Source organism: Rhinopithecus roxellana, chromosome 5 (assembly GCF_007565055.1).
Source record: "Rhinopithecus roxellana isolate Shanxi Qingling chromosome 5, ASM756505v1, whole genome shotgun sequence".
NCBI classification, from domain to species: Eukaryota; Metazoa; Chordata; class Mammalia; order Primates; family Cercopithecidae; genus Rhinopithecus; species Rhinopithecus roxellana.
Genome location: NC_044553.1, coordinates 61,423,929 through 61,450,501, shown reverse-complemented (window position 1 = coordinate 61,450,501; position 26,573 = coordinate 61,423,929). Strand labels below are relative to the sequence as shown.

General features: G+C 42.0%; 1 protein-coding gene across 1 annotated transcript; it reads right to left on the bottom strand.

The window, feature by feature from the left end:
* Positions 1-1,709: 1,709 nt before the first annotated feature.
* Positions 1,710-24,874, bottom strand: DAD1 (defender against cell death 1). Its single transcript, XM_010378345.2, has 3 exons — positions 24,555-24,874; positions 11,616-11,790; positions 1,710-1,938 (listed from the first exon to the last, which is right to left on the bottom strand). The coding sequence occupies exons 1-2, from the start codon at positions 24,763-24,765 to the stop codon at positions 11,660-11,662; spliced, it is 342 nt and encodes a 113-aa protein (XP_010376647.1). The 5' UTR covers positions 24,766-24,874; the 3' UTR covers positions 1,710-1,938; positions 11,616-11,659.
* Positions 24,875-26,573: the final 1,699 nt, after the last annotated feature.

Sequence of the window (26,573 nt, the reverse complement as noted above, 5' to 3'; positions counted from 1 at the left end):
TTTCTCTACACTAAAAATTATCCAAAAGCCACCTGATAAGGTCTATGACATCTGTATATAAGTTTGAAAACAGATTAGGCCAGGCACGGTGGCTCACACCTATAATCCCAGCACTTCAGGAGGCCAAGGCGGGCGGATCACCTGAAGTCGGGAGTTTGAGACCAGCCTGACCAACATGGAGAAACCCCCTCTCTACTAAAAATACAAAATTAGCAGGGTGTGGTGGCGCATGCCTATAATCCCAGCTACTGAGGAGGCTGAGGCAGGAGAATTGCTTGAACCCAGGAGGCAGAGGTTGCAGTGAGCCAAGATTGCACCATTGCACTCCAGCCTGGACAACAAGAACAAAACTCCGTCTCACAAAAAAAAAAAAAAAAAAAAAAAAAAAAGCAGATTAAACTGCTCAATCATAATCTCGGTGAACCAGTATCACTTAAGAATGGCAAACCATGACCCACATAGCCACAGCCAATTTTCGTAAAGTGACAGTGGAACATAGCCATGCCCATTTTTTAAGGAAAAGCTTGCTGACTCCTGACTCAGTGTGCTATCAGTTAGGCAAAGAGCTAATAAGGAACATACAGGCCCAACCTTTTCACTAAGTTCCTAGGTAATCTTGAGACACACCAAAATGTGAGAACCACTGCTCCAGATCAGGGCTTCTCAAATCTTATCGTCCACATAAATCACCTGAGGACCTTGTTAAAATGAAGATTTTGCTTCTGTAGGTTTAGGGTGAGGCCTGTGCTCCCAGGTGATGCCAATACTGGTAGTCAATGACTACATTTTGAGTAGCAAGAATCCAGAGCAGTGTTTCTCCGATTTGCTGTGCTCTGGAATCACCTGGGTAGCTTTACAAACTACAGATGCCACCCCAAGAGATTTTTACGTAATTGGTCTGGGGTGTGGCCTGGACGTCAGGATTTTCTTTTTACATTCCCCAAGTCATGCTAACGTGCAGCCAAGTTGGAGAAGCTCGCAACTCATCATTCTCGGTAGTTGGCTAAATTTAAGTAGTGGCATTCTCAACATAGCTTCCACCCCATATATAGCAACCCGACAGCACCCAAGATGAAAACAGGGCTGCGAGCATGACACACATCAATAAGCCCAGACTTCAGCCAGCAGACCTACGTTCCACCCAAGCTTTGTCATGAACTCTGATCTTAAGCAAGTCACAAATCTGAGTTTAAATTTCCTCACCTAACTAATGAGGACAGGAACCCCTAAGGTAATTGCAAGAATAAAATGACAGAATATTTGTGAAGGTGCTTTGAAGAATATCGTATCTTATAAGTCAATACATAACCCCATTTTTCACTGTTTACATTGCCTAAGAAAAACATACTTCACTTTTACCACTAAAACATGTTGAAACAGATGTAAATGTGGAAGCACATACTTAGTTCAATTTCTGGCAAAGTGCTTAATGATGCAGTTCCAGGAATGCACTGTTATAAGAGTGGAAGCACCTGTAATAATCGAAGGATTAGTAAAGGATTACCTGCTCCAGGAAGAAGACAAAGGACTGCCATTTCCCAGGGTTGTCATCACTGCCTTTTGCCATTAACTTCAAATACACTTAATGAAAACAAGGAGGCAGGTTCACAGATGTAAGTTACCAACTCATAGAGTTCAGCACAGCGGACTGAAGGGAAAACAAGGATTCTGATACCAGTAAAGAATAAAAACAGAGCCAGAGGCATAAAGAGGAGTGGCATGGAGTTCTTTAATTAGGAAGGCAAAAGGTTACATTTAATGAAACGCAGGTTGGATTAATAAATGTTTGTTAGAAAGTTGTTCTGACACAGAGTGAACTCTGGGCTTTTCTCCTGCATAAAAATCAGAGCTAGCAGTAAGTGCAAATCTGAAGAAAATCCATGTGTCCAACAAGCTGCCATCTCCAGGACTCTTATCCAGGAAATTCAAAGAGTGAACCTAGAAGAAAAAAGCAGCAAGGTTAAATGTCTTATGATACTAGAGACAGGGCCCCAAATCCTTCCATCTAAATTCTAACCCACCAGACAGTTATGGGGTTCCTACACTCAGGACAACATTTAAAACAGGCGAGAAAAACTAGAAAGAAGCAAGTATTTCTCAGAGAACGTTTTATGGGAGTACTATCCAGAAAAATTAACGTTCAAAACTGAATTTCAAGCACACCAAGGCAAAACCAACTAGGAGCTGGGAGACGTGTGTTCTAACTCCAGCGCTACCATTCATTAGCCGTGTGACTTCACAGAAGTCACTCTGACTTCCCTGGCCCACAAATTCTTTGAGGTGAGAGGGCTGTAGTTCAACCTAAAGAGCTTTCCGGAATCTAAAATGCTTATAAAGCACAGATTTCCATTGGCGGGGAGGCAGGGTAGGGAGTAAGGATTCAAGAAAGAAAGAAAAATTCCCAATCTCAGCTGTAACAAAGGACCAAAATACAAGAAATAATGTGGTTTTCATTTAAAGATAAGTTTATTTTTGGCAAGAAAAAGGTGAAGAAAGAGTAACCCCAACAGAAGTGGCTACATTGCTGCTAGAGCCAAATGGAACTGCTATCTGTGAGTTGTGAGGTGGAACCCTCACCACAAGACACAGGCTTCCTTTAGTCCCTCAAAGCACAGCCTCGCACCTACTGGACTCCAGCACGGGTCTGGCTGGAAAACCTCCGGCCCTAGGGGCTCCAATGTCTCCAGCCATAAGCAGCTGATTTTCCCAGTGTGCCATAAAAATACTGTAATCTCCTATGTGTACCATGACTCAAAAAAGCTGGGAAATACTACCTTTCAGAAGAACCTGGCTGCCCCAGGAGGTAAAAGGGCACTACCTTATTTGGTATATTGGGTCAAGTAAATAACCTGGAGATTCTGGCATCAGAGCTTAAAGGACAGATTTTAGACTTTCAGCCAGAATGCGTTTATTTCACTAACAACGGTATTTAGAGAAATGCTACATAATTGCAAAACATTCCTGAATCAGTGGTATTGTAAGAAATGTGTAAAAGAGCGAGCAGTAACAGGAAGCAAAAGGTGTTCATAGTGCCAAACAAAACCAAACAGACCTATTCAAACTCAACTATTCATTCCATCAAATTTCTTAAAGCAAACTCTCTGGCAACAGACTATAAACCAATGTAACATTACAGTTTTTTTCAAGACAGATTTTTGTGCTTATTGTCCAGGCTGGAGTGCAATGGCACCATCTCGGCTCACCACAACCTCTGCCTCCCAGGTTCAGGCAATTCTCCTGCTTCAGCCTGCTGAGTAGCTAGGATTACAGGCATGCACCACCACGCCCAGCTAATTTTTGCATTTTTAGTAGAGATGGGGTTTCACCACGTTGGTCAGGCTGGTCTCGAACTGCTGACCTCAGGTGATCCACCTGCCCCAGACTCCCAAAGTGCTGGGATTACAAGCGTGAGCCACCGCGCCTGGCTACATGACAGTTCTAATGGCCAAGGTGAGAGAGGACTAGAGCATAAAGCCATTTTCAGGGAACAAAGCCTTGACACTTTTAGAAATATAAAAGAAATCCTAGTTTAGTACAAAATCAAAGTTTCAAGATTTTATGATATTAAAACATTTAAATATAAGATGCTGAGGCCAGTCCACGTGAAAGGCAAAAATTGACTCATAAGTCTCTTTGATAGCGGTTTTCAGAAAATCCTATTTACAAAGATCTGCTCCCCCTCTTTTAAAGCAGATCTATTTACCAGACATTATTCTAAAAGCAGAGGTTCTAGGATTCTTTGAAATGTTAGCTCACACAATTGACTATTCAACAGCTAAGAAGAATGGTTTCAACTGTTAACCAGGGCATAAAGGTTTCAGGAAACTGACTAATAAAATCTCCTCCCCTGATATCAAGACATGCAAAATGGAAGACACCTACTGAGAACAGTTAGCGTGACTTCAGTCTATTTCACCTGGGCAGAAAAGACGGTGCCATTTAATCAGTTTGTTGTAATCATCTTAAAAGAAGGCAAGGCATAACACAAAGAACTGTTAAAAATGACTCTGTAGAGACAGAAAAGATAATGCCAGCCAGGGTCATTTCTATTTGGAATCTGTATTCTTCTCCAGCAACATCTCTATTCAGACACTAGCAATGGGCAGATATGTTCAAATACTGATTTTCCTTCAAATTCATCTCAATTATTCCTCGTCACCCAATTAAAACTGAAATTAGAAATAATGTGAATCAAAGACCATTCTGTAGAAATTCTAGGTTTACAGCTCAATTTGAATCACCAGTTTTAGAAAGCACAGACTGTATATTTCTAAAAAATGAAAGGAGCTTTGGAGATCAGCTTCTTTAATCCTTTCATTACAGAGATGAGAAAACTGTGACCTGACAGTGTTGACAAATTTGTCCAGAGCTGTGCTGTCCAACACCACAGCAATTAGCCACAGGTGACTATTTAAACTTAGTCAAAGTTAAATTAAAAACTCAATTCTTCAGTCTGTTAGCCACACTTCAAATGTTCAATAACCACATGTGGCTAGTGGTTACCATAACGCGCAGTGCAGACCCTGAATGTTTCCCCACTGCAGAAAGCTCTATTGGACAGTGCTGGTCCAGAATCACCCTCAGTAGCCAGAGTCAGGTCTCCTGACCTGCCTTCTCCTCCATTTCTCCTGGACCATATTAAGTATGGCCAACTATGCAGAAACATTTGAGATAGCCAGCCTTCATCCTTTCCTATCAATCTCTCCCAAATTTTTCCCATTTAAAAAAGAAAAGCATCCAGTCTGATGGTTCGGACGAAAATTTAAAATAAATAAAAATTTCTTAAAAAGAAAAGCAAATTTAACATTTTTAATGAAAACCCTCTAACATGACATATATATAAAGCCATCATCTGAAAGTCCTAAACATAACTGGAAGGAATTTAAAGGTTCAGAGTCCAAATGTCTGTTATCCAGTCCCCCTCAGTCACTTATTAGTTCCACGGCCTGGATACATCAACTTAAGTCTCACCAAGGTGTAATTACCTAGGTGTAAAAAGAGAATACTACTATTTGTCTATCTCCACATCACTGGGTAGGAAAGAAGGATCACACATGAGCTGATGTATGTAAAAGTATATGTGGAACGTATGTGAATCCTACAAGCTTGTTAATGTGGGAACTATAAGACATTTTACAAAAGTTTATTCTTGTAAAAAGTTTCATACAAATATGTGCATCTAGTTATAATCACATTTAACTTTCTACCTCCTATAAATTGATAATGGGAATCTGAAAATATGAATAAAAAGCAACAATTAAGGAGAAAACAGAAAGCAAAGCCCAATTGAGGAGTCACAAAAACAGTACAATCCTCCTCAAACACAAAAGAACCATCAAGAATTATGCTGAGAGGCATTAACAGTGGCAAGAGACTTTGATGAACATCCAGGCCAATCCTCTCACAGTGCAGACAGAGAAACTGAGGCTCAGAGGTAAGTTTATTTGTCCATTCAACTAGTTAACAGAGCAAAGGCTACAACACAAGTCTTCTGATTTTTTTTTTTTTTTTTTTTTTTTTTGAGACAGGGTCTCACTCTGTCACTCAGGCTGGAGTGCAGTGGCATGATCACAGTTCACTGCAGCCTTGACCTCCCATGCTCAATTAATTCTCCCACCTCAGCCTTCTGAGTAGCTGGGACCCCAGGCACACGTCACCACGCCCCTCTAATTCTTTTGATTTTTGGAAGAGACAAGGTCTTGCTATTGTATCGCCCATGCTGGTCTCAAACTCTTGGGCTCAGGCGATCCTCCCACCTTGGCCTCCCCAAGTGCTGGGATTACAGGCCTAAGCCACCGCACCCAGCCCCTCCTCGGACTTCTTGTCTCATGCTCTTCCCCACTCCGCAGCCTCTCCCACGAATCTCTGCCTTGGCTTTTTTTCTTTCGTAGCACCTTCCATGTTTTAGCATCCAAGTAACTTATGCTTTTTCTTGCAGTTAAAAATTGTTTATTTGGTCGGGCACAGTGGCTCATGCCTATAATTCCAGCACTTTGGGAGGCTAAGGTGGGCGGATCACAAAGTCAAGAGATTGAGACCATACTGGCCAACATGGTAAAACCACATCTCTTCTAAAAATACAAAAATTAGCCAGGCATGGTAGCACATGCTTGTAGTCCCAGCTACTCGGGAGTCTGAGGCAGGAGAATCGCTTGAACCCGGGAGGCAGAGGTTGCGGTGAGCTGAGATCATGCCACTGCACCACAGCCTGGGCAACAAAGAGAGACTCCATCTCAAAAAAAAAAAGAACAAAAAGGGTTTATTCATTCATACACTCATTCAACAAACACACACTGTTACTGTTCACAATTGAGTCCAGTGGACGAGAGAAGAAAGTGAATGAGTAGTTTCACAACAAGGTGATAAGTGCAGCATTGGAGGTATGCAGTAGACTAAGGGCCCGGAGAAGAGGCTCCTATGCAACCTGAGGGGTGGGAATGCTTTGGGTGATAGGAGTCATCCAAGCTGGGAGGATGGAGAAAATAAGGCAGTAGAGTTAGGACAGCAATGAAATTCATAAACACAATTCTATTTCGATATTCTTTTTTTCTTTGGTAGTCTTAAAAAATAGACTAAATATAAAATAGAGTTCAATAAACAAGTAGAGTCATCAATTAGCACTTTTTAGCAAATAAAAAAGTAGATTCAAAGTTTTAAGAATGAAAGGTAAAGAACTAATCTCAGAGCCAGGCACTGTGACACACCTGTAGGTCCAGCTACACGGGAGCCTCAGGCAGGAGGATCACTTGACCCCAGGGATTTCCCAGCTTGGGCAACATAGAAAGACCCCATCACATAAAAATATATATATAATTAATCTCACCACCTAAACAGAGAAAAATGAGTTGAAAAAAGTTATGATGTGACTTCTCACAAGATTTCCTACAAATTTAGGACAGTTCCCTTGGAGAGAGCTTATTTGGTGGCAGGACCTAATTCAATGTAAGGTGGAAATATCAAAGAGAAAATGAAATAAAAACTAAATGGGCCCCTCTACCAACAAAAAATTAAAGATTATTGCCAGTAGGAGGTCACCACTGAGTATAAAAGATGTAGACCAAACCAAAAAAGGAAGCTCTCAAACTGACAAGGTGAAAAAAAAGAAAACAAAGGGGAAACCTGAGGGTCTATGTGCACAGTCTTGGTCTTCCCCTATGCAACAAAATCTAGGGCCACTTTAGGGTTCTATGCCCTTTTGTTCCTAACTCGACATTGCCCACTTCTGGCCAGAATGTAAAGCAACCCCCAACCCAGCATCTAAGCCCACCTGGACCTCTGCTGCCCCCCAATGACTGGAAAGAAAGTAGGTTTTATAACACAGGTATCAGTAGCTTCTTCCCCCAAATTCAACTCCTCTTATGTTTTGTAGTAGTCTCTCAACACATGAAACATATGATCCACTAGGTGGCAGCAAAGCCTACAGAATAACATCAAGATCCCCTTCCAGAGGTAATTTTCTAGATTACTATACTTAACTGAATTCGAAAAGCCAACACAATTGCATGTTTGTAAACAGTGCTGCCAGTCAGTTTAAAACGTTCTGCCCAACCCTGTAGCCCCCTTGTTCCAGCTAGGATCAAACACTGAATTTTTTAAGACTTGTGTGAGAATGGTCTCCATTATAAAAACAAAACAACGCTAACCAGGCACAGGCATTTGGCAACTATCTGCCTGGGAGTTGAGCACATTTTCAAGCAAGGTTTTGTCCCTTTGGGCCCAGTTCACCCTTCCTTCTGATCCAGGGTCCAATTCATCAGGAACTTTAATTCTCAAACTGTGATCCAATCCAGTTCTGTCCTTCTTTTCCTCATTACCCTTCAGAACACCTGAGATGGACTAAGATTTTTTTTTAAAAAGTATTTCACAGGCCAGGTGCAGTGGCTCATGCCTGTAATCCCAGCATTTTGGGAGGCCAAAGCAGGTGGATCACGAGGTCAGGAGTTCGAGACCAGCTTGGCCAACATAGTAAAACCCCGTCTCTACTAAAAATACAAAAATTAGCCCGGCATGATGGCAAGTGCCTGTAGTCCCAGCTACTCGGGGAGGCTGAGGCAGGAGAATTGCTTGAACCTGGGCGGCAGGGCTGCAGTGAGCCAAGATTACACCACTGCACTCTAGCCTGGGCAAGAGAGTAAGACTCTGTCTCAAAACAAAAACAAAAAAAAAAAAAAAAAAGAATTTCACAAAGAAACACAGAAAAACAAACGAAAAAACTAAAGTATATAAATTTTTAAATACTGAAATCCACTGAGCTTCTTTCTGTCATGCATTCATTCAAAAATATGCTGCCGCCTACACACCAAAATCTGATCATCATTTCAGGTGTGCATGGATTTCTGGGGGTCAGAAGCCCACTGGGAGCATTTTTCCTTTTGTATTTTCATTTGTACAGTCTAAAAAATACTGAGTCTTTCTTGATGACCTGGATAGAAACATTAGTTATAAGATTTCTAGCAAGGCGCTCTTTTTTTTTTTTTTTTTTTTAAAAGACAGTCTTACTCCTGCCAGGCTGGAGTGCAATGGCGTAATTTTGGCTCACTGCAACCTCTGCCTCCCGGGTTCAAGCGATTCTCCTGCCTCAGTCTCCCAACTAGATGGGATTACAGGCATCGGCCACCACGCCCAGCTAATTTTTGTATTTTTCGTAGAGACGAGGTTTCACCATATTGGCCAAGCTAGTCTTGAACTCCTGACCTCAGGTGATCTACCTGTCTCAGCCTCCCAAAGTGCTGGGATTACAGGCGTGAGCCACCACGCCCGGCCGTCCTAGCAAGGCTCTCTCAACTTCAGTTCCTCATCTGTAAGTGAGAACAGCAAACCTATCCTCGTGAAATTATCCCAAAAATAAAATGATATAGAACAAGAAGTACTTAAAGCATAGCACACACTGAGCACTCATTATCTGTTAACTTCCTTACTTCCCCATGAATTATTTTTTTTTAACCCAATGCCATTTTCTTTTGATCTTCCTCTTTCAGAGTTGTTCAGAGTTTGTCACCCCCAAATTCATGTAAGATCAGCCATATTACAGATGTTTATTTTTTTAATATCAAACTCTCAACTTAGTTGGAAAATATGAAGACGTTCCATCTGTTTTGTTCTACCTTCTGAGCTGCTATAAATATTGAGAATTTACTTGGAACTGTTTTTAAAGTGCTGTGGCACACTGCACATATAGCTGAGTTAAAAGCACATAAAAGGAGCAAATAAAAGTATATGTTTAAAACCTGAGAGTAGGACAGTGTAGTATATGTCAAATGAAGGATCTCTATGAAAAAGAATCTGGGCAATCCCCCAGAGAGAAGGATTTTTCTATGAACATACTCTCCATAGAATGATTTAACACTGCAATCTGGGATTGAGGACTTTGCTATGCTTTGGGCCCATAATTCCCAGCTGAACAACAGGTGGTCCTAGGTTGTTAATATGGTCTGCAGTACACAGTTTCTGCTGAGACTGCTTTTTTGTCTCTGCTTTTGTCATAATTTTGAAATAACTAAGCTCTCTGCAGTACAGTCCTCCTCCAATCATGACAGCCCTAAGAAATAATTTTCCATGATTTGGTATCTCCCTGAGCCTAGAAAACATCCTTGAAATGTTTGCTCTGTCCCCTTCCTAAGTACACACCATGACTCATCTAGAAAAAAAAGAACTTCAGAAATCTAGAGTAAGCAATCAGAAGACTTATGACCTTTCCAGAAGGCTCTATCAGGAAGCCCAAGGGTTACTCATAGTTGCAAGCGTGAGAAGGTCAATGTTGGTGGGTCAGTTTTCTACCTGCATTCAAGGTTATCCACTGGTAACAGTTAATTGTAACTGGCAATAGTTGTTATCCATTGGTCAGATAACTCATCTGCTGCCCCTGCTCCCAGATGGTACAGAAGAGAAGATGCTCTCTTCTCTGGATTTATTGCAGCACTTTGTTCAGACCTTTAGTGAGGCCCTAACAAGGCTGTAAGTTAACTGTTATGTTTACATATTCTCCCCTACTAGACTGTACATGTCTTGAAGACAGAAGCCAGTTTGGGGTTTTTTTAAATTGAGATAAGTTCTTGCTATTTTGCCCATGCTAGCCTCAAATTCTTGAGCTCAAGCAACCTGTCCACCTCGGCTTCCCAAAGTGCTGGGATTATAGGCATGAGCCACCACGCCCAGCCAACAATATTGTTTATATTCCCAGCAACAAGACATTGGCGGGTACATAGAAGGGGAGGGAGGAAGGGAGGGAAGAGGACAACTCAAGTCTTAATCAGGTCTCTAAGGAGTTAAATTGTATTAAAATAACAGAACAAAGTGGTTCTTAAAGTTTTTCACTGAAATAAACCTCTCTCTCAACTTACCACTACCAAAATGATACCTTATCTGAACTAACAGAACTGTTTTTGAGGCACTATCAAAGGAAAGGATTTATGTAACATATTATAAGTAAATGACTAATTCACGTCAGAAAATGAAGTATAGTCACTGTCACATTATTGCATCCACTTTGCACATAGATGCTCTAAAACTCTTGTACTAGATTTCTGCTGATTAGTATAAAAATGACAGCTTTCCAAGTGGTGACAGGAAGAGGCTGGTCCTAGGATATCCTTCCCCCAAATAGGGTGAGATTTCCTAAGGTTCTCTTTTCTCTACCACCCAGAACATTAAATTTTGCAATGCAACGGCAAACATTGCATGCATTCATCAGTAAGCTACATGGGATACTGGAAGGAGTACTGGGCCAAGAACACCGCTAGACTAGAGCACTTCACTGCAAACACTTAACTATGCGGCCAGGGAAGGCCCATGGATTGTTCTAGGCCTCTGTTGTCCCATATATAAAGTAACAGTGTTGACATACGGTATGGAAACAGCCATATATTTATTAAAGCTTTAGAACTCTGCTTGGGAGGGAGGGATGCAGGGGAGGGCATACTATACATGAAGGGAAAGGCCAAGCAGAGAGGGCTTTTCAATTTCTGCCCATCAAAAAAACTCCAATTCTACTTCTGCTTTATATACCAAGATTCTTTTTGTAAAAGTTTGTTTGGGAGAAGGGAGAAAGAACACTACTGCTAAAAAATGGAAAATGGCAAATGAACCAAGCAGCATCCCATCTTACATTTTAAAGTCTTCTCCCAAGTTAACCCAATTTCCCCATTTGTTTCTACTTTAAGGCACATATTAGCAAATGCCCACAGTCATTCATTCAACATACACTGGATGCTATCAAATTTAAGTGCCATGAAAACAATGGTCCAGATTTAAAGTCATCTGAGATCAAAATCAGAAAAAAAAAAACTAACAAATCTAAAGCCAAAACCTACCATTTATGTCTCTTCCAAAATCTCTGAGTTATTTTCATGGAGTTATTGGTGCAGAAATTATTGTACTAGCTACAAACACTAATTTCCTGTTATCTTAATGATTTGAAGAACAATAAGACAAGGCAATGACCACGAGTGGTAGCACTGATTAATTATGATATTAATGCATACTTTGCAGACCAATGGAAAATTCTGCAAGTGTCAACAGCAGTATGGGAGACTTGCCAACCACGATCAAAACTAGTCCCATCCAATTTGTCTTCCTAAAATCAACATTACAGGACAAGGACTATGATCATCACTTACATTCTTTTAGTCTGCTACTCCTCAATTACGTAAATGGGAATGATTCAGCCAACAAAGTTCATGACAACAAGGTGCAGGATGGTGCTGGCAAAGAGAAAATCAGCAAAGGCTCGCTCTGGGGAGATGCCTTGGAAGTCCGCTTTGTTCTGTGGGTTGATCTGTATTCTCAGGCAAACTGCACAAGAAGCAAAACACAAAAAATGATTACATGGAAGTATGAAATAAATATGACTGCTAATGAATACAGACATACCCTAGGACCCAACAATTCTACTCTAACAGAAATGAATGCATACATAGATCAAAGGGCATATACACAAATGATAGCCAGATAGCCCCAAACTGAAAGCAATCTAAACATCTATCAACAGTAAAATGGATAAATTACGGCATATGCAAACAATAGAATATTACACTGCAATGAAGAAGAACTTCTGCTATACACAAAAATGGATGAACTGCACAAGTAAGTGGCGCAACACAATCAAAACTTTATTTTTTTGGAGGGCGGGGACAGAGTCTTGCTCTGTTGCCCAGGCTGGAATGCAGTGGCACGATCTCGGCTCACTGCAACCTCCACCTGCCGGATTCAAGCAATTCTCTTGCCTCAGCCTCCTAAGTAGCTGGAACTACAGGTATGCACCACCATGCCCGGCTAATTTTTGTATTTTTAGTAGAGACAGGGTTTCACCATACTGGCCAGGCTGGTCTCGAACTCCTGACCTTGTGATCCACCCACCTCGGCTTCCCAAAGTGCTGGGATTACAGGTGTGAGCCACTGCGCCCGGCCAAAACTTTATACACACTGGCTGGCCAAACCAGTTGGAAACTGGCAGGTCACCCAGAGGAAGCCAAAGCCAGAAGAGCCCAGCTCCCACACAGAGACCACAGGGCAGAGCCTAAGTAAATATGTTGGGGAACAAATGTACCCCCTCAATTAGATGAGGAATATTCTGGGATACAGCCATACGGAGCCACTGTGAACTCGGCAGGAGACAGGGTCTGGTTATGCTGCCCAGGCTGGACTGGAACCCAAAAGACCCTCCCACCTCAGCCTCCCGAGCAGCTGGGACCACAGGCATGGGTGAACACGTCTGCCCAGTTCCATGGTATTTTTAGTGTGACCTTCTATTTATGGATAATGATTCAGGTTTTCCATTATAAGTTTATTTTAAAAGTACACTTACTACAGTTAAAAAATGAATCAATGTAATTACTTTGTTTTTTAAGAAATGCACAAAAACCCTCATATACAAAATCAAACGATTTTCAACCAAAGTGACAAAACCACTCAATGGGGAAACAAATTTCCTCAACCAATGATGTTGGGAAAACTGGATATCCACAGGCAAAAGAATGAAGCTGGACCCTTACTTTATACCATATACTACAAAAATTAACTCGAAACAGATCAAAGACCTAAATGTAACACCAAAAACTAAAAAACTCTTAGAAGAAAATAGAGCAAAAATTTTATGGCATTGGATTTAGCAATGATTTATTGGACACGACACCAAAAACACAGTCAACAAAGGTAAAAATAAATTGGACTATATCAAAATTTAAAACTTCTGTGCACAATAAAGGTACAATAAAGAGCACAATAGTGAAAAGGCAACCTATGGAATGGGAAAAAATATTTGCAAATCACATATCTGATAAAGGGTTCATATCAGAATATATCAAAGTACCCCTACAATGCAATAACAACAAAATAATAACCAGATTTTAAAATGGGCAAAGGACTCGAATAGACATTTCCCCAAAGAAGATACAGGAATGGCCAACAAGCATATGAAAGATGCTCAACATCCCTAATCACTAGGGAAATGCAAATCAAAATTACAATGAGATATCACCTCTCAGCTATTAGGATGTCTAACATCAAAAAAACAAGAGTTGGCAAGAATGCAGAGAAATTGAAACCCTTGTGCACTAATGAGTGGGAAAATCAAATGGGGTAGCACTGTGAAAAACAGTATGGAGTTTCCTCAAAAAAATTTAAAACAGAATTACCATATGATCCAGCAATTCCACTTCTGTGTACATACCCAAAAGAAGTGAAAGCAGCATCTCGGCCAGGCACAGTGGTTCACGCCTGCAATCCCAGCACTTTGGGAGGCTGAACCAGGCGGATCACCTGAGGTCAGGAGCTCAAGACCAGCCTGGCCAACACGGTGAAACCCCATCTCTACTAAAAATACAAAAATTAGCTGGGTGAGGTGGGCAGGTGCCTGTAATCCCAGTTACTCGGGAGGTTGAGGCAGCAGAATCGCTTGAACCCAGGAGGTGGAGGCTGCAGTGAGCCGAGATCATGCCATTGCACTCCAGCCTATGTGACAAGAGGGAAACTCCATCCTGGGGAGTTGGGAGGGTGGAGGGTGGAACCAGGCTCTCAAGTGATATTTGCATACCCATGTTCACAGCAGCATTAGTCACAATAGCCAAAAGGTGAGAGTAACCCAAGTGTCAGCAGAAGAATGAATAAGCAAAGTGTGATGTATACATACAACGGAATACTCAGCCTTAAAAGGAAGGAAATTCTGACACCTACTACAACATGGCTGAATCTTGCCAGCATTATTTTAAGTGACATAAGCCATCATAAACAGACAAATACTATATGGTTTCACTTATATGACATCAAGAGTAGTCAAACTCCTAGAAACAGAATGTGCAACCGTAGATGCCAGGGACTGACAGAGAGGAGGATGAAGAGTTATTGTTTAATGGGGACTGAATTTCAGTTGCAGAAGACAAAAGTTCTGGATATGGATAGTGATGATGATTTTACAGCAATGTACATGTACTTAATGCCACAGAACTATACACTTAAAAATACTTAAAATGGTAAATTTTGTCATGTTTTATCTTGATTAAAAACAAAAAAAAAAAAGGCCGGGTGTGGTGGCTCACGCCTGTAATCACAGCACTTTGGGAGGCCATGGAGGTCGGGAGTTCAAGACCAGCCTGACCAACATGGAGAAACCCCATCTCTACTAAAAATACAAAATTAGCCGGGCATGGTGGTGCGTGCCTGTGATCCCAGCTACTTAGGAGGCTGAGGCAGGAGAATCACTTGAACCCAGGAGATACAGGTTTCGGTGAGTCAAGATTGTGCCATTGCACTCCCGCCTGGGCAACAAGAGCAAAACTCCATCTAAAAAAATAAAAAATAAAAAAACAAAAATAAAAAACAAGGGCCAGGCACGTGGCTCACTCCTATAATCCCAGCGCTTTGGGAGGCCGAGGTGGGCGGATCATCCGAGGTCAGGAGTTCCAAGACCAGCCTGGCCAACATGGTGAAATCCAATCTCTAATAAAAACTACAGAAATTAGCTGGGCATGGTGGTACACACCTGTAATCCCAGCTACTCAGGAGGCTGAGGCAGGAGAATTTGCTTAAATTCAGGAGGTGGAGGTTGCAGTGTGCCGAGACTACGCCACTGCACTCCAGCCTGGGCAACAGAGGCTCCATCTCAAAACAAAACAAAACAAAAAAAGTGTATGCTATATGATTCCATGTACAAAAAGCTTAAAACTTGGTAAAACCAATCTATGGTAAGACAGTGGTTTTTATCTTTCACAGGGAGAGGATGACTGGGAAGATGCAAGGAGGCTTCTATGGTGCTGATAATGTCCTGTATCTTGATCTGGATAGTGGTTAGATAGGTAAATTTAAAAATTCATCAAGTCGTACAATTAAATTTTGTACTCTGTTAAAGGAAGAAAAAATATGACTCTCAGAGTTATACTGAAACCTAGAGGCTTTCTCAGAGAGAAAAAAAAAAGTATAAGCAAAAAACCCACAAAGCTCTCTTATCTCCTGATTTACAGGTTTCTAATTATACCTAGATGGGGATGCATTTGAGGCAACAACGAAGGGTCTGGGCTGAATGATACAAAGTTACAAAAATGTGAATTATTTTCTAATAGAATATTCACTTAATGGGTAGCAGAGTTTATAAAGATAGCACGCTCATTCACAAGGACCTCACAGTTGTCGATAAACTATCTTTGATCTCGAAGTTCCAGCAGCTGCTTATTTGTCTCAAAAAAGGCAGAAGACCTAAGCAATATAATTCATGAGAACTCTCCACTGCCACACTCTATGCCCTTGAAGATTCTTACAGTCACCATTGACAAAAAAAAAAAAAAAAAAGTAGTTCCAGGAATACACTCTTCCAAAGTATCTTCATGCCTGTGATAAATTATTACACTGCTTAAGAAAACCTAAACTCGCTTCAGGCTAGCATCATCCCATCATTAACTAAGAAAAAGCAACAAACAAATCTAATCCAAAGGCCAGAAAACTATCAGACTAGTTCTCCAGAGCCTGTCACCACGGCAACAGTTTTCATTATGCTTAAACATGTAAACACCATGGAAGCACTATTGATCTTTTCAGGTATCCAGACCCTTAAAAATATTAAAGACAATGACTGAAGCAAGGGTACCAAGTAAACCCCTGCTGTAGAAAGTACAGATTCGTTCATCCATTTGGGAGAGCAACTAGCAATATCCATTAATATTTCAAATGATTTTACCTTTTGACAAAGGAATTTATCTTACAGAACAAAGACATTCTGAAAGTATGTTTGTAAAGTCAAAAAAAATTAAAACAGTCTAAACATCATATACTACTGACATGCAATGAAATCCCATGCAATTATTCAAAAGAATAAGGTAAATTCTCTGTACACTGACAGCAAACATATCTAAGATTTATTAAGTGAAAAAAAGCCAATCTTTTTTTTTTTTTTGGAGACAGGGTCTCATTCCATCGCCCAGGCTGGAATGCAGAGGTGCAATCATGCCTCTCTGCAGCCTCCACCTCCTAGGCTCAAACAATCCTCCCACCTCAGTGCCCCGAGTAGCTGAGACAACAGTCATGCACCACCATGCCTAGCTAATTTTTTTGTTTGTTTTGGGTAAAGACAAGGTCTCCCTACGTTGCCCAGCAATCCTCCCGCCTCTGCTTGCCTAAGGGCAGGGATTACAGATGTAAGCCCCCACACCCAGCCCATTCCTTATTTCATTTGGCCAGGGCATGGTGGCTCACAACTGTAACCCCAACATGTTGTGAAACCAAAGTGGGAGGATAGCTTGAGCCCAAGAGTTTGAGACCAGCCTGGGAAAGACAGGGAGACCCCCGTCTCTACAAAAAAAAATGTTCTAATTAGCCATGTGTGGTAGCACACACCTATGGCCCCAGCTACTGGGGAGGCTGACATGAGAAGACTGCTTGAGTCCAGGAGGTAGAGGTTGCAGGCTGCAGTGAGCCACAGTCATGCCACTGCACTCCAGCCTGGGAGACAAAGCAAGACCTCGTCTCAAAAAAAAAAGTAAAATATTTTATTTATATATGATATGCATAATTATCTTGTCATTTCAGTTAGAATCTAGAAAAAAAATCTGAAGAAACAGAAAACTATTAATACTGGTTACTGGGGTAGAGAACACAGTGTTGAGTTTTGAGGAAATACGAGGGAAAAAAAGAAAAATTATCCATGAAGGTGGATAAGGTAATAAATTGATGTTATCATTATCGTGATCATGGTAGCCAGATTATTTCAGTGAAAACATATGAATCAGAGTCACACAAAGATGGAAAGGACCTCAGAGGTCATAAACACCAACACCCCATTTGATGCATACAATGCCCAAGAGGTGTTGGGGTGGGCATGCTGGGGGAGGCTGTACTAACCACGCAGGAAGCTTTCCCAAGGATACTCACCACATACAGAATCTGGTAAGCTACCTCCAGATGGAGGATTATCAACTTTCCAGGGCCTGTGTTACTGATTAGGGTATCACATCTCTCAGATGCATTGGAAACAAAAAAAGCAAAAAAAAAAGCCTGTTCAAAATGCTCCACTACAAATGATCCTTCAGTCTCTCCCTGGGCACTTCCAAAGATGGAAATTTACTACCTCTTCAAGTAGCCTGTTCCATTTTAGCAATTCTGATTTACTCTATCCCCTTAAATGTCCATTTATTCCAAGAAATATTTACTAAACATGTACTACATGATATGCATCATTTCAGGTGCTAGGAATATGGCACAGAACAAAACAGTCTGGCTCTCAAGGAACTTCCACTCCTATGGAGAGAAACATATAATCAATAAGTTAACAAATAAACCAGGAACTACTAGACAGAGATATGTACTATGAAGAAAATAAAACAGGATAATAAAGAGTGACTGGGAAGCTTTTCTTAAACTCAATCATAACAGAAGGTCTCTTTAAGAGGTTGCTATTTAAGACCAATATTTGAAAGATAAGGAACCAACCATGCAAAAATTTGGGGGCAGAGCATTCTAGACAGTAAGAACAATCTTGACATGTTATAAACACAACAAGAACAAACGCCAGGCACGGTGGCTCACACCTGTAATCCCAGCACTTTGGGAGGCCGAGGCGGGTGGATCACCTGAGATCGGGAGTTCGAGACCAGCCTGACCAACATGGAGAAATCCCGTCTCTACTAAAAATACAAAAAATTAGCTGGGCGTAGTGGTACAAGCCTGTAATCCCAGCTACTTGGGAGACCAAGGCAGAAGAATCGCTTGAACCCAGGAAGCAGAAGTTGCAGTGAGCTGAGATCATGCCATTGCACTCCAGCCCGGGCAACAAGAGCAAAACTCCATCTCAAAAAAAAAAAAAAAATCAAGGACAGACTAACAAGACTATGGTGATCAAGGGGAAACGGACAAGGGCCAAATCCTGAGGGGCATGGTAAGCCTTAGGAAATAGTACGGATTCAGTTATAATAGCAGTGGAACAGTATAATGGTTTGCAAGGTTAGAAAGCAGAATTACTTAGGACGTAAAGAGCTCAGGGTAATGGTAATAAAAATGGACAGAAATGAAGACATACAGGCTATATTTTGGAAAAGACAGAGCTTGCTGATGAAACCGATGCAGGAGATACGAAAAATCAAGGGATCCGGGAAACTTAAATCTCTTCATTTAAAAACACAACCAGCCAGGCATGGTGGCTCACATCTGTAATCCCAGCACTTCGGGAGGCTGAAGCGGGTGAATCACCTGAGGTCAGGAGTTAGTGACCAGTCTGGCCAACATGGCGAAACCTCATCTCTACTAAAAATACAAAAATTAGCCAGGCATGGTGGCGCTTGCCTGTCATCTTAGCTACTCAGGAGGTTGAGGCAGGAGAATAGCTTAAACCTGGGAGGTGGAGGTTGCAGTGAGCTGAGATTGTACCACTGCACTCCAACCTGGGTGACAGGGCGAGACTATGTCTCAAAAAAAAAAAAAAAAAAAAAAAAAAAAACTGCAACCAACATTGACACCATGTACTAACTGGTGAAGAGGCAGATGGCTGGATGAGCAGGTTTGATCTTGGACATGTTAAGTTCAAGGTACGTATCAGACATCAAGTGAAGACATCAAGTTGGCAACTGGATTTACTAATTTGGAATTCAGGGGACAGTTCAAAACTAAAAATATAAAGCAGTAGTTGTAGGTATACAGGTGTTATTTATCTATTCAAAAAAAAATACAAAGTGAAGGTATCTACAACCATGCACTCAGTCAGAGACGTGCCCAGCACAAAACAGCAGAAAGGAAAAAGCAGTGAGGTGAGACAGAACAAGCAGGAGACTGTTATATTCAAGAAGAAACTTTCCTTTTACACAGAAGCCGATGCCTAAGTTAAATGCTAAACATGGCAAGAGTAGTTTCAGTAAAGTAGTAAGGACAGACCAATACCAAGAGTGGTTAAGGAATGAATAGTTAAGGAGGTAGGAACATTAATTATTCTTTCAAAAATTCTGTAATGATGGAAACGAAATAGGATGGTAGCTAGAAGAGTATCTGTGGTCAAACGGATTTTTTAAAAATAGACAATATTAGAACATGTTTGTATGATGAGAATGATCCAGGAGAGAAACAGAAATGACACAGAATGGAGGAATAATTGCAGAAGTGGAGTCCCTGAGTGAGCAAGGGAAGACTGGATCCTCTGCACAGGTGGAGCTTTCACAGGAAAGAGACACATCACCCATCATGAGAGGTCAGAGAGTATGGGTATAAAAGCCGGTGATCTGTTATGATTCAGTGGTGAAAAGATGAAGGAATTCTTACCCACTTCTATTTTTTTAGTGAAAAAATAAAAGCAAGATCATCAACTAAGAATAAAGGAAAAGAGGAAAAATAGAGTGATTTATGAAGCCTATTTTGGGAAGGCGAACATATAAGAGAAACATTATTGCAGGACCACTGGCAGGGTTGGGTGCACATTGTGTTCCCATTCTCACCAATAATTCTCCATCAGCACCATATCCACATTTACTTGTCTGTATTCCCCACTACATTACAAACTCTGTGAGAGTAGAAGCTGTATCTGTGTGCTTCACAAGTTGAATTCCCAGCACCTTGGCAGAGAACCTAGCACACCATTGCTCAGTATTCCTGACTTGACTATATGCCTGCTCACCATTTAACATGTACAGTGTTCAGTACTGAGGATGAAGAGATGAGAAGACAGCCTCCGCCCTCAAGGGCTCACCTACCAGAGGGAAGGCAGACACCCAAATACAGCACAGTGCCTTCTCTCTCACACACACACACATACAAGGTGAAAAAGGAATAAAGTGGAAAGACCTCAATCTGCTGGAGAGTCAGGGAAGGGTTCCAAAGGGCAATAAGCCAGGCATAGGGGTATATGCCTATAGTCCTAGCTACTCAGGAGGCTGAGGCAGGAGGACTGCTTGAGCCAAGGAGCTTGAGGCCAGTCTGGGTTACACAGCAAGACCTTGTTCACTTTAAAAACAATAACAAAAAAAGGAAATTGCACTGAGCTGAGAAGTCTAAAAAGTGAAAGAATTTTGAAGGCAGTCAAGCAAAGGCAAACAGTTTGACACTTGAGAGTGTTCAGAGAATGACAAGTAGTTCAATACTGTTGGAGCATAGAGTATAGAGAAGGCAGAGGCAAGAGATGAAGCTGCAGACAGAGAGGAAGCCAGATCATAAAAGAGCCTGTATGTCAAAAAAACATTTTTAATTTTACTTTGGGAAACACAAATTGTACATGGGAGCGACACAATCAGATTTGCAAGTCAAATCAAACCTGCAAACATAGTAGAAGATGGACTGGAAACCAGAGGCCAGAAGACCAGTAAGGAGGATTACAGTAGTCTACATAAGAGATATTGAGAGGCTAAAACAGAGGATGAAAACGTAGCAATGATATGAAAGATATTTAGAAACAAGACTATCAGGCACAAGGGTGGCAAACTTCTAATCTCTTGGATAACAGTTATGGGAGATAATATTAGGATCCACAGATCTGATGGATAATTCCAAAGGAAATGCTGGGCCCCAATCCACAACAGCCCAATAGCTCCCATGAGACAGAAAACTCTGGACTAGGCCTCCTTGCCTTACAAACTGGTTTTGAATTTGTAAACTAGGAAAAACAAAACTATTTTTTAAGACAAAATTACCTCATATAGATTAGAGAACAGAACAGATGACAGTTGGGAAATGACTCAAAAACTTGTTTCAAGACCAAAGATTTCTTTTGAGGACAGTCAATGTTTTCCACTTATCCCTTCGAAATAGCACTTTAAATGAGCACAGCTTTCAGTTGGGCAAAAAAGGAAACCAAAGGGCTGCCAACACTGGAACATAACTCTAAAAAAGGGACAGATGTCCTCTTCTAGAGATATCTAACTACAAGATAAACAGCTAACTGAGGATGTTTGAAATCTGTCTGAAGTAAGAAAAATATTCCACCTCTGAGGTCCTTTTAAAGCCAATATATTATACTCTGATGATCAAAAAAAAAAAAAAAAGGGATCTCTCAATGGCAACTTACTACCTCTGGTTCCTTCTTGAAACCATGGGTAAGTCTCTCAGCTATGAGGGAATAGAAGAAAACAGACCATTTTCATACCATTAGGCCCAATAACAACAGGTTTTTAAAGGTTTGGTAGCATTCTGAATTGGTTTAAAATGTACTGGTCAATTTCCAAAGAGCATATGCTAAACTAACACATGCAGAGGGAAGAGAATAGACTGCCAAAAAAAAAAAATTAGGGCAGATTCAAGAACATTTCCCTCCAATTCACCCTACATGCTAACACCAATTTTAAATCTCTCCCTTTAAAAAAGCATCCTCAGAAGCTTTACTGTTACCTACAGGATAAAGTCCAAACTCCTGGCTGGGCGAGGTGGCTCATGTCTGTAATCCTAGCACTTTGGGAGGCCGAGGCAGGCAGATCACCTGAGGTCAGGAGTTTGAGACCAGCCTGCCCAACATGGAGAAATCCCGTCTCAACTAAAAATACAAAATTAGCCAGGCGTGGTGGCACATGCCTGTAATCCCAACTACTCGGGAGGCTGAGGCAGGAGAATTGCTTAAATCTGGGAGACAGAGGTTGCAGTAAACCGAGATCGCGCCATTGCACTCCAGCCTGGGAAAAAAGAGTGAAAATCCAACATGGGGGAAAAAAAAGTCCAAATTCCTTGGCCTGGCATTCAAACACCTAATAGCCAGCACTATCTAATCCTTCAACAGTATCTCCTACATTTCCCTCTCACAGCTCACTGGACTCCTCCATTCTCTTGCAACAGGAAACTCCACAGGAAAGTTAGAAACCCCAGCACCATAAAAAGGAACAAGGCTACCTTTACCAACAATCAAAACAAAGGATAAGCATCCAAATTTCCCATTAAAATCAGTCTCCGGTTGATGATCTAGGCTAACAAATGGCAGATTAAAACCAGTCTCCAGTTGACAATCTAGGCTAACAAATGGCAGAAGAGGCAGGATTTAGGAAAGTCAGTGCTGTCAAAAGAAGTGTAAATCATACCCTTCTGTGGCAAATAAGAATTATCATGAATCCCTTCTTTTCCTGAAGTTGCTTTATTTCTCTGGCTCTATTACCTGTTATCTAATATATCTGGAAATTCTAATCCCCCTTATTGGCCCCATTATTAATATCCCCTTTTACTAGGTTTTTCTTCAATGACAAGCCACCTAGTTCCTGTTGCAGAGGAGAAAGGCAGTCCAGTCTGCTAATTCAATTTCAGCCACAACGGGCTCAAAAACAGGTCTTAGCGTAAGCGAAAGTCATTTGCTCAAAAACCCTTCTGGCTTTATTACACTGATAATCTGTAACTCGAGTCCATGCCAACTCTTCAGCAAACCACATTCTTCAGTGCATCCATGAAAAATCATTCTTAACCCTAGAGGCTTATGAAGGCAGGGTGACTTCTACATGGAGAAGGCATCTTTTTAAACTCAGCTTTCAGACCCTGCCTTGCTCCTACTCTTCCAGACCTGGAAACAAAAACATCAAACAAAATTAATCAGAAGTTCTCATCAAGGTTCCTTCTCCGGGCTGGCTAATAAAAACATTTAGTACTGTGGTAGAAGGTGGTGGGTGGGTGATGGAGAATACTTAGAGCAGAGGGTAATGTATCTGGTCTGATGATGGTTAACACATCCTGAAGGCAAGGATGCCACTACAGACAACCAGGTCTTGGTCATCTAGGACAAAAGTCAAAGATGGTAACTAAATATCCAATCAAAAGGCTAATCTGCAACTTCAGTACACAAGTCATTAGATCCTCAGGCCTGTTTTAAATTCTGAGAAGTATCTCTGGTGTGTCAGAACTAGCAATGTAAATGTATAAAAAGCATTCTATAGGTCTGTAACTTTAAGCACAGCACCACTGTCTCCAGACTTCCTTTTTTTTTTTTTTGAGGCTGAGTCTCGCTCTGTCACCCAAGCTGAAGTGCAATGGAACGATCTCGGCTCACTACAACCTCCACCTCCCGGGTTCAAGTGATTCTTCCTCAGCCTCCCGAGTAGCTGGGATTACAGGCGTGCGCCACCATGCCCGACTAATTTATGTATTTTCAGTAGAGATGGGGTTTCACCGTGTTGGCCAGGTTGGTCCTGAACTCCTGACCTCAAGTGATCTGCCTACCTCGGCCTCCCAAAGTGCTGGGATTACAGGCATGAGCCACTGTGCCAGGCCTCCAGACAATTCCAGTGCTGTACTTTGAGTGTACCCCAACTAGACCATAAACTCTTTAAGGACAAAGAACATGTGCCTGATGTATCCCCAAAGCTTTTACCATAATGCTTCATATTGGACTGAAAATACAACTGATGACCTGACTGATGATCACACTGAAAAGAAACCATGAATGCTGGCAATTTTTCAAAGTCAAAGTAGCAGGGGATACCAGCGATAGAGGCCACGCCTGTTTTCAGTATTCACTGAATCCTCGTTGGGCAAGAAAAGTCAGATTTTGACAAAAATTGATGGAGACAGTTCTCGCTAAATACAGCAGTCTACAAGGTTACCAAATCCTGGAATCAAAAGGAAAAATAAGGCTAAAATAGAATTATGTGAACAAAAATTCGGTTTAGGACAGTGAAATAACAGCTTCCTCAATAAGAAAAAAAGTAGTAGCAGCTAAAAGGCAAAATCAAGTAAAGGATGATTCAACAAGAAAAGCACCAGCATTTATATTCTTCGCACTTTCATTGAAACATTTTACCGGAGATTGGTAGTGATTAGGTCAAGAAGACAGAGATGATTCAAGGTTGGGTTTTTCATTTGAAAAGTCTACTAATTTTAGAGTTGTGTTAAACCTAAGTTAAAGTTGGAATAGGGTTTTCCCCGGACCAATATTAAGTGAAGTGGATCACCAGGTGGAGTAGCAGCACGAAGGTGGTTTCTTTAGACATTTAAGTCCAACTCCTACACAGCCGTTTGGTATTAGGCATATGATCTAAGCTTTCTGGGCCTCAATTTCCCCATTCACAAAAAAAGGGCAATCCAGGCTCTTCTCATAACTTCAAGGGGCAGTGGTCTGATATAGAGTACTATGAAAACAAAAGCAGCACACCAAAGTAACACATTATTATTATGATCACTTATAGAACCATTACCCGCTAGGATGAAACTCCCCACACAAGAGATGAAGCCCGAGAGAAAAGAGTTGAAGGGGAAGGTTCCCACGAGGAGACAGTAACCGAATTGCAGCGCCCCGGTCAGCAGTATATACAGCAGGTACGCGTCCAGCAACTTCAGACGCTGCGGAGTGGAGCTCAAGTACTCTTCTAAGAACCGCGAAATGACAGACACTACCGACGCCGACATAACTGCACGCAAGGTACTCCGGTCTGCGCGCCCCAAACTCCTAGAGGACTCGTCGACCACGCCGGATGTGCTGTTTGCGCATGCGCACCGTCGTGACCTAACTCCGTCCCCCCCCCCCCCACCCCCCCGGTGTGCCAATTTGCGCAGGCGCTGAGGCAGGCCAGGTCGCGTAACAACTACTGCGCAGACGTGGACTGCATCAATAGCCCCAACTACAACTCGGAAAAGTTAATGCGTCTGCGCAACGGCCCTATCAATGAGCTGGGGACGTGTACTCTTTGTTCTGTTTCCGCCCGTCAGATTGGTGACGCCCACAGTTGCTCTGGCAACAAGACACAGTGGGAGGAAGAGGGGAATAGGCTTTACTGCGGACGGCGTAGCTAACCGGAGGGTTCCGGCTCTCTCTGAGTCCTGGAAGATTTAACGGTTTGCATCTACTTTGAGGCATTGCCTGGCGTTCCTGGGGTTTGATACCAGCCTGACCCTAATTCTGTTAAGGGCGCTGTCTGCGGATGTCTGTCACTTCATTGGAACAAATCAAGTTCATCCGCAATGAGACCCAGCCGCGGCCAATAACTGTGCAGGCCCCAGTTTAGACTTAATTACTTGGGGGAGTGAGTGGGTGTGGTGAGGGGCGGGAGGCAGGGAGGAAACCTGACCTCTGCAGGATTCTGAACTGGAACTCGGGATCTGGCCCTGCAGTGCCAATATTTATTGGGCGCCTCCTTGGGGCCCGACGTTGTACTCACTTGTAGGGACTCTCACGTGAATCAGATATATTTGCAGCCTTAAAAGAGCTGGTGAAGTGAGGGATAGTGGTCGAATATCGTGCAAAAAGCACATGGCCAAGTTTAGCAGCTCTCTTTCCACTAGCTGGTATCTTGAACCTGGTGTAATATCCCAGGACGTCAGCGCCGAAAGGCGCAAAAGAGCATTCCTGGTTAAACCCTACTGTTTGCAGAAGAAACTAAAATAGTTTCAGGTTTTGTATTTTAACAAGTGGGATTAGTTTGAGCGTTTTAACTGTTTTGTTTGTTTGTTTTTTGAGTCTTGCTCTGTTGCCCAGGCTGGAGTGCAGTGGCGCGATCTCGGCTCACTGCAACCTCCGCCTCCCTAGTAGCTGGGACTACAGGCGCGCGCCACCATGCCCGGCTAATTTTTGTATTTTCAGTAGAGACGGAGTTTCACCATGTTGGCCAGGCTGGTCTCGAACTCCTGACCTTATGAGCCGCCCGCCTCGGCCTCCCAAAGTGCTGGGATTACAGGCATGAGCCACCGCACCCGGCCCGTTTTAACATTTTTTTTTAAAAAAACTTAAGTTCTGGCTTTCGTCGCCCTTTTAATTTCACATGAATCCGACCTTGTAGACCTAGTTCATCTTACTTTTTAGCTGTAAGTTTTTGTATACATAACCAGGTACTTTATTTTCAGCTTCTAAATAATTTGAACTGTATGTGAGCAAAATTCGTAAAACAGCAAGTGAACAACAGCATTCCAACCTTTTCACTTTTTTTTTTCAGATGAGGTTTTGCTCGTCACCCAGACTGGAGTGCGATGAATGGCACGATCTCAGCTCACTGCAACCTCTACCTCCTGGGTTCAAGCCATTCTCCTGCCTCAGCCTCCTGAGTAGCTGGGATTACAGGCACCTGCCACCACGCCCAGCTAATTTTTGTATCTTTAGTAGAAACAGGGGTTTCGCCATGTTGGCCAGGCTGGTCTCAAACTCCTGACCTCAGGTGATCTGCCTGCTTCAGCCTCCCAAAGTGCTGGGATTACAGGAGTGAGCCACCGTGCCGGCCCCTTTT

Coding starts and splice junctions, on each gene's coding strand:
- DAD1 (XM_010378345.2), bottom strand. CDS start 24,765: ATGTCGGCGTCGGTAGTGTCTGTCATTTCGCGGTTCTTAGAAGAGTAC. Junction 11,791..24,554: donor GGGGAGTTTCATCCTAGCGG/GTAATGGTTCTA, acceptor CTTCTTGTGCAG/TTTGCCTGAGAATACAGATC.